The sequence below is a fragment of the Falco biarmicus genome, chromosome 3 (genome assembly GCF_023638135.1).
Source record: "Falco biarmicus isolate bFalBia1 chromosome 3, bFalBia1.pri, whole genome shotgun sequence".
Classification (NCBI taxonomy): domain Eukaryota; kingdom Metazoa; phylum Chordata; class Aves; order Falconiformes; family Falconidae; genus Falco; species Falco biarmicus.
This window is the reverse complement of record NC_079290.1, coordinates 31,132,766-31,140,923: the sequence shown is the minus strand read 5'-3', so window position 1 is coordinate 31,140,923 and position 8,158 is coordinate 31,132,766. Positions and strand designations below refer to the sequence as shown.

General features: G+C 44.2%; 1 protein-coding gene across 4 annotated transcripts in view; it reads left to right on the top strand.

Moving 5' to 3' along the window:
• The first annotated feature begins 376 nt into the window (after window positions 1–376).
• Window positions 377–8,158, top strand: part of DPY19L4 (dpy-19 like 4) — a 31,834-nt gene continuing 24,052 nt past the window's right edge. For 3 of the 4 annotated variants that reach the window (XM_056331200.1, XM_056331198.1, XM_056331199.1), the window contains exons 1-5: window positions 377–601; window positions 3,943–4,050; window positions 4,997–5,121; window positions 5,774–5,864; window positions 7,645–7,766. In XM_056331200.1, the coding sequence (XP_056187175.1) occupies window positions 457–601; window positions 3,943–4,050; window positions 4,997–5,121; window positions 5,774–5,864; window positions 7,645–7,766 (591 nt within the window). In that variant the 5' untranslated portion in view covers window positions 377–456. The remainder of the gene's footprint in view (window positions 602–3,942; window positions 4,051–4,996; window positions 5,122–5,773; window positions 5,865–7,644; window positions 7,767–8,158) is intronic. The other variant, XM_056331197.1, reaches the window with a different exon arrangement.

Sequence of the window (8,158 nt, the reverse complement as noted above, 5' to 3'; positions counted from 1 at the left end):
GATGCTGTGCGAAGGCAGACCTCCCCTCCCAGGGAGGGAGGCTCTTCAGAGGGCAGCAGGGGTGCCAAGCGAGGGGCACCCACGACAGATGCTCTGATTAGGGCCTCACGGCCCGGGTGGGTCCCTCTGAGGGGGCACGGTCCCTCCGGAGCCGGCTTGGCGGGCGGGCGCGGCAGGGAACTGCACCTCACTACCCGCCCGATGTTGCTTTTGCGGGCTGCGAGGCGCGGCGGGCTGACAGGAGCTCTGCGCCCCCCGAGCGGGCTGGGGCCCGGTCCGGCTGCTGGGGGCGCCTCCCCCTAGCCCCGCCGGCCGGAAGCGCCGTGGTACGCCGCCACCGCGCTCCGGCCGGCCCCCCGCTCTGCCACCACCGTTCCGCCGGAGAAGGCGCCCAACGGCGGGAGCGACGGCGGGGCGGCAGGAAGCGAGGGGCCGCTGCGCGCCGCTCGTCCTGTTATGCGAGAGCGCTCCCGCCCCCGGGGCCGACGGGAGGCGGGCGACAGCGGCAGGAGCGCGGGCGGGGCGGCGTCGCCCCGGAGAGAGCGGCGGGGTGCCCCGGCCCCGGCGGCGGGCGGCAGCCGTAGGCTGGCGATGGAGGAAGGTGAGGGGGGCGGCGGCGCGTGTGTCACCCTTATCCCCCTCCGCCGCCGGCGGGGCTGGGGGCCGCCGCGTCCCGGGCCCGGCGGCACCGTGTGAGGGGGCGTGCGCCCAAGGGCGGGCGGTGCGGCTCGGCTCCGGCTGGCGCCTGCGGTGCCCCGCGGCTGGGGCCGCTCCCCCGGCGCGGGGCTGGGGCCCGCGGGCGTGTGTCAGGTACGCGCCGGGGCGGAGAGGCGCGTATCACAGTGAAACGCCCGCCCGCAGGACACGGGGCCGGTCTCCCCTAGCGGTGCGGGTCCAGCCGCTGCAGCGGCTGGTGGCAGCGCCGGGCCAGGCCAGACCGGGCCCTCCCCGGCGGCCCCCTCGGGCCCGGCTGCCGAGGCCTCTTCCCCGGCCGGGGCAGCCCACCGCCCGCGGCACTGCGCGGGGGAAAGCTGGGCGGATGGGAGCCCGAAACTTGGGGTCTGTTTTCCCTTGCCCGGCATTGCCTCTGGGCAGAGCACCCCGGGGCATTGTCCATCGGCTCTGCGCGTACGTCTGTGAATGTGCTTTTTCTTTGGCATCCCTTCCGTATCCCCGTTTGTGCGTTTTAGTCTGTCTCCGCCCTCGTTTCGCTTTTAGCCCGCCACACAATTGTTTTTCTCCAGGTGCCTTTGGGCTAACCCCCTTTGTGGCAACTAGAAGATAGATAGCATTTAATTTTCTCGGGGAAATCGGCAGAAACATGATTGTAAATAGGCACCCTGAGAAATGCAAGAGCAAAACAAGCGTGTGTGATACTCCAAGGCATATTCCATCTTCCCAGCAGTTCTCAGCTGGGGTACTTTCTGAGCTGGACATGGTTTCTCTGTATTTAGTTTTTCCTCCACAAATGTGTCTATTCTTTTGAATCTGGGTAAACTTTTCATTTACAGAACGTTCTTTGGGTAGGAGTGGTCTACGTGAAGGTGATGTGCAATGATCTGGTTCCTTTCAGCCTGGCTCACTGGGTTTGATAACTTTGTGTTCCAGTATTAGAAAAGAAGGTGAACCGCTGCTCACGGTTCAGTCTGTGTGTGCACTTCACTAGTGTGTAGACCAGCACGTTCCTGTTGGTCATCCTCTTTTCATCCTCAGCTTGCTTCCTTGTCCCTCGTGTGGCAGCCACTGTGCATCTTTGATCATCCTCGTGGCCCTTCCCTGAACATTTCCTAGCTCTGTCTTATCTTTCTTTAAATCGCAGGACAAGAATTGCAGCAATACTCAATTTGCAGATGAAAAATGGATTAATATAGTGGCACAAAGGAGCAATGAGTTATGCTTTTCTGCAATAGATATACCAAAATAAGTGGGATGCATGTTGTCTGAACACGAGTTGAAAAGAAGCATACTGGGAACTTACAGGGAACTAGAAAGCAATCTCGGATGAAAAATTGCATGTTGGATAGAGAGGTACTAGAGGCTGTGTCATCAGTTCAAAATCCTAGATTATTTTTAGTTGTCACCTTGTTTGACTTTCATATCACCGCATTTAAAGGACTCGTAGAAGTGGAAACAGCATTTTTCTTGTTTAAGGCAGCTGCAAATGAAACAGAGGTAGCATTGTTATTGCTTTGGGGGGGGGAATCTATTGGTCAGTCTTCAAAACTGAGGTGAAGATCATTTGCTGACGGAGGTGTAATTGTTTCAGAATTGGAATTTTAGTGCTTTCCTTGGGAGTTTTCTATTACTGTTGCTAACTCCTAGACTTTTCAAGTGTGTTATGCTTCTGCTTCTAATACAGCTCACTTACCTGCCGGGAAAGCAAAAGAAATGCCTTTTCCTTCAGCATTCTCATTGCTGTTGTTTTGATCGTAACTAGAATGACAAGGGCAGAGAGTTATCTTCCCAAGCGCTTATCTGCCCATTCTGGTGATCTAGGGTTTTTCCCCCCCATTTTATTTTGTGTAGTACAAGTGATTTTTAGTTGTAGTGCACTCCATATTTGTGTTGCTGATTGAGGTTGTATACATGACATGAAGAGATGCTGGTGCATATTTCATTTTGGATTGACATAACGATAAATGTGATACTGAACACCCTAAACTTTGTTTTGTTTAGTATCTTTCCAGTTCTTGTCTTGTTTAAGAAGGTAGATGTTTTCTGTTCATTCCATGAAAAATGTTATCATTGAGATCTTGGTTTGCTCAGAATAATTTCTAAATTGCTTTGAAAACCCTGTTAAAGCACAAATACAGGTGTCCTGATACGTGCAGACACCATTTAAACAGTTTATTTATATTACTATTTCTTGTTTCTAACTTTTAAATCAAATAGTTGGGAGTTAAAAGTAGACTGATTTGAACTTGGAGTAATGTGCAACCGGAGTAAAAGCTTTGTTGAGGGATGTGAAGATTGACACTTCAAGTTTGAAGTAGAATGGCTTTATGAAAGAGCTGTTTTAAGGCCAGGGGAAATCAGTGGCTTCAAAATTTCAAGCAATGTTGGACAGTAGGTCAAACTGGAAAGCTAAAAATTCCGGAGCATGAGTTGCAGTTAAACCTTTTCATAACACTTCTAAAACGACATAAACATTGTGGGATGTCATCTTTAATATAGTAATTATAACAGACTTTTTGCAATGAGTCTTTTTGTATGGAGGCTTGCACTCTGAATTAGCCTTGTTGCCTTGATTGTAAAATGAATGGGTCAGGGCTTCCAACTGCTGTTGTTCACAGAAAACGGAAGTCGAAGAAGCCCTCAGTCTTCCGATGTGGTCTGCGTGGCCTAGCTGACTGGGCTTTTTCATGACATATTAGACTAATAATTCATAAATCTGCTTAGTTCCAATAGATCTGGAAGCAGAAAAAAAGTATGATATTATATCTAAAGGCTTTTACCATATGAATAACAGGTAGCTCAATGTAAGGGACTAGCCCAAGTTTTGTATTACAGTAATATGCCTAGTATACTACTGTACTGTAGCAGTGTAAAGCCAGGATGACAGTGGAATGGAATTGGTACCAATTTCGCTCAGTGTCTGTATCATCTTACCTAAACTACTGCTTTCCTTCATTTGTGTAATATGTTCGCTGTGGAATAAACAGTTAGCTTCCAGTTTGAGTTCTGGGTGATCTCAAAGTATGGCCTTAAGAGAATACTATTGGATTGTCTAAGAAATAACAATAAATAATTGATTTCTGTGTTCCGATATTGTTATTTTAGTTAGGCATATGACATACTTTAATTGAGTCTTTTTGTCAAATATATCTGCTGTGGGATTAAATCAGTAGCAGTAGTTGCTGCAGGTTGTTACCTGCTGCTGTGCATATTTCTGAGTGCGATTTTAGGTATTGTGTTGCAATAACTTATAAAACATGTCTTCAGGGGCAGCAGACCTGCGACAGAGAAAGAAGCAAAACTGCACAGAATCTGACAAAATGGCTCCAGAGGAGAGAAACAAAGAAAACTCAAAGCTGGGAAGATCGCCAAAATGTAAGCTACAGAATTTTTAGCCAACCTCTGATATTTTTTTTTTGCATTATTCTTTTACATTTTATGGGAGGATGTTTGTAGCACAGTAATTTATAACAGACTTATTTTGAATTAGGTTTTTGAATGTTTCAAGAAAAAACAGCCATGCACATTAGAATTCTTTAATAAAGACATTTTATATATTGCAGAGTAGAATGGTAATTTTGGATTATTTCAGTTCGGGGACAGACAAACGGCTTAAGAATCTTACTGTTGTTACTATTTGAGTACAGATAAATATTTCAAGTGTGCCTGAAATGATCTTTTGTTGGGAAGCCGAAAGGCATGAAGTAGTGGTAGTGAAATATGAACAGACAAAAAGTCCTTACAGCTTTTCAACACAGAGAACTAAAACTAGGTGTAATTTTAGGTAAGTGTTTACCGAGTTACCAAAAACTTTTATGTTAGACGTGTGTACTAACTTGAGAGAGCTACAGGTAAAGTAGACACCCATTGAATGAGGTAAAATTCAGATTAGTTTCTTCCTTTTATATTTAAAAATTGAATGGAGAATAGAATGCCTCAGTATTGATGTTAGATGTGGTATTGCACTTCTTTCTGCTAAGGTCTTTAAGAAGGTTATGGTGTTTTGGGTGAAATCTAGAGTTCGGTCTGTTTATTTGGAAGACACTTTTCCTTCTTGGAAATTCCTACTAGAATGGAGAGAAATTTGCACTGTAGTGTGTATTTTATCTGAGAGTCCTATGAAGCAATGGTGACAACTGGGAAAGGAAACCGTGTAGGCCAGGAATAAGAAACCAGTTCTTGATGTATCTGTGCTGCTGATGGTGTGATAATTCTGATGCCATTAAGTTTACTTGCTGTTCAGAAATGCATTGTATGTAGGGCATACTGTTTGTTTCTGAATCTGCTGGACTGTGTTAGCTTTTTCACTGTCCTATTTCAGATATGTTAATTCAGCGTTTTGCGAAACTTTTCTTTGGTTGTCTTGCGGCAGTCACTAGTGGAATGATGTATGCTGTGTACCTCTCAACATATCATGAACGGAAATTCTGGTTTTCCAGCAGGCAGGTAAAGAAAAAGTTAAACTATTGAAACAAAAGCCAAATTGTGTCCTTGAAATCAAAGCTGATCCATGTCAGGTTGGAACTACTTGCTTGCAGAATCCCATGTCCTTCTACTCAGGCCTGTCTTTGATACAGTCTTTTTTTTTTTGTCTTTTTTTTCTTTAAAGTGTTTCTCCTACGAACAGTAGTTTTGTCTAGTCATGCTTTTGTATGTTTTTCCATGCCACCCTTTATCATTGAAATACCCTTCTAAATTTTGAAGAAAATACTGAAGCATACTGGCACTGCGTAAGCTAAACCACAGGAATGTATATTGGGTGTTTGGGTCTTTTTTGTTTATTTGAGGGTTTTTGTTTGTTTTTAAGAACTGTACTGTATGGAAAGTTGAATGAAATTTAGGTTTGGGAATATGAAAGGATCCTGTGGATCTTGTGCTGACTTACAGTGTGGATTTGAGTTGCTCTGATTCCGAGCATGTTTGCTAAATTATAGAGAGCACAGAGGCGCTGTGAAGATTAATGTTTTGTGGAATACTTTGAAGGTTTACAGTGGAGTCATAACCATGTGCTGTATTACAAAACCAGTCTATCTGAAAATATATAGTCTTCTATGGGAAGAGATTATGGGAGGTGAATATTTTTTTTTTTTCCCCCTAGGAACTTGAACGAGAAATTACATTTCAGGGTGACAGCGCCATTTATTACTCATTCTATAAAGAACTGCTAAAGGCTCCTTCCTTTGAAAGAGGTACAAACCCCATTCATTTTATTAGCCTTGAAAAGTTCTGTTCTATTTGAAGACAGTAAAAAATTGCAGGCTGGGGAGACTGATTTTATACTCTTATATAGGTTTATCAGTCAGATTAATTAAAAACTGCATGCTGTCCTAACTTTTTAGTGCCTTTTTAAAAACAATATTTGACTATCATGTATTCCAGCAGATTGTCTTTAATCAGTACTCTGCAATAGGATTAATATTACTCTCATACTGCCCCGTATGGAAGTTATTGTTGGTTTTCCCTGTGTTACATCATGGATTATCTGCCATGTAAGCATGATTTATGTGTAATTTTGTAATGGGAGATGAAATTACTGTTTTCCATCCTCTGTCAGAAGATGCAACAGCTTCTGTCAAGAGTTGATCTGCTCCATCCTGTCCGTGCTGGAGGCTTTTACTCCTGTCAGCTATGATAAATAGATGTTGATGAACACTGGGTGAAGGCGACAGAAACCAACAGGATGGAGACCAAACTGGGTGGCAGTGGCCTCTCCTTCCTTTGCACTCCTGCTCTTTGTCTTGCAGGGGCTCTAGAGCTCACTGACCTTAGGTCCCTAAGCCAGCAGAAAACTAAAGCAATGAAAAGAAGATGGAACACTTTCATGCTAGTTTAGTGAGTTCAGAAGGGCACCTGGATGGGTGTGGGGAAAAGGCAAGAACTTGAGGAGAGAAGAGGGAGTGAACAGCCCTATCTTGCAGCGGTCAGCCATTGAATTAGTTCAGTCCCCTCATGAAACCTCGTGCAAAGCCAGTTAAACTTTGTAGGTGTAGTTTTAGGAGTTGAATAGTTTCCCAGCTGATATGTAGCACGTCAGCAATATATAATAGGTTTTTGGTACAGTCAGTTCCTCATTGTCTCTGGGGGGATTACCTGTGCTGTGAATAGATGGACTGCCTCATCCAGGCATGCTGCCTCTGCAAACAGGTAGACTCAAGTATCTACTAGGTATTATGGGGACACCCAGTTTTCAAAGGTGTATCACAGCTGTGCTGAACCCAGTTATAAAGTCCTGCAAGACCTGGTTTGGCCTGCAGAGAACTGCTCGCAGACCACACACCTAGATATGTCCAGAGCTGGGAACAGTTATCTCATTTGGCTGTTGCATTGTTTTTGGGGTTGGTTTGGTGGGGTTTTTTTGGTTTCACCCTGTAATTTGCATTGTTTTTCCTCTTCCCTCTATTGTCCTAAGTCATGACCATTTTTTTCTTTAATTATAATATCTCAAAATGATCTGTCCTTCAAGTATGCCAGTTTCAATTTCACCTCAGCCCTATACAAAGATGTGTTGTGTTAAGCAAGTGATTCTTAGAAGTCTCAGAAACAAAGGGCTGAAAAAGGTGGTGGATGAGGCCATCACGCCTGACCTCTTTGTAGAGACAGGTTTAATACAACCTGTTCATCCCTGTTAGATCTTTGTCTCTCTTCTTAAGAACTTCCTGTGAAGGTGATCTGTAGGTAGCTGGTTCCAGGGTTACATCAGTATGTAACTGAAAAGGCTATGCTTCAGCTGGTTAGTTTTGGGCCCTCTATTTAAGTTTAGATCAAAAAATGTTAATAACTTTGTTGCTAAGTCATTAGGGTGGAATGGCATCTGGCACTGAAATATCTCCTTCCTTTAAAATTAGGAGTGGTGAATGAGTAGCTTTAATGATCAAATCTGTTTTTCTCTACCTTTGAGTACACTTTCACCTCTTCTAAGCACAGCAATAGTAAGTGATTCCAAGAATAATATATGTTTTTTGTCTATAGGTGTTTATGAATTGACACACAACAATAAGACAATATCACTGAAGACGATAAATGCAGTCCAGCAAATGACTTTGTATCCAGAGTTGATTGCCAGTGTTTTATATCAAGCATCTGGTAGCGAAGTATGTGCATTTCTCCTACTTTCTGTGCTTTCATTATGGCTCTGTGTGTGATGTGTGTGTATGAGACTTTCTATGCTGCATACAATGAACATGCAATTTTTATTGAATGAATCGAGCTAAGCCTCTCACCAGGTCCAGGTTCTCCTCAATTCTGATCATTCTGGCATAGAATTGTGGAGGTTTATATGCACTAAACTTTTCTGTCTGTTATTCTTTACTTCCTACAAACCACTTAGAAATGTGGAGAGTATCTGTGCTATCCATCAAAAACGGGAAAGTTAGCTCCTTTGGAGTACAGAAGTCTGTTATAGTGGTGCCTGTCTCTACTCATTCCCCTATAGATAAAAGCAAAAAACACTTCTGTAGATAAACGTTTTGTCTCTTTCTGCTCT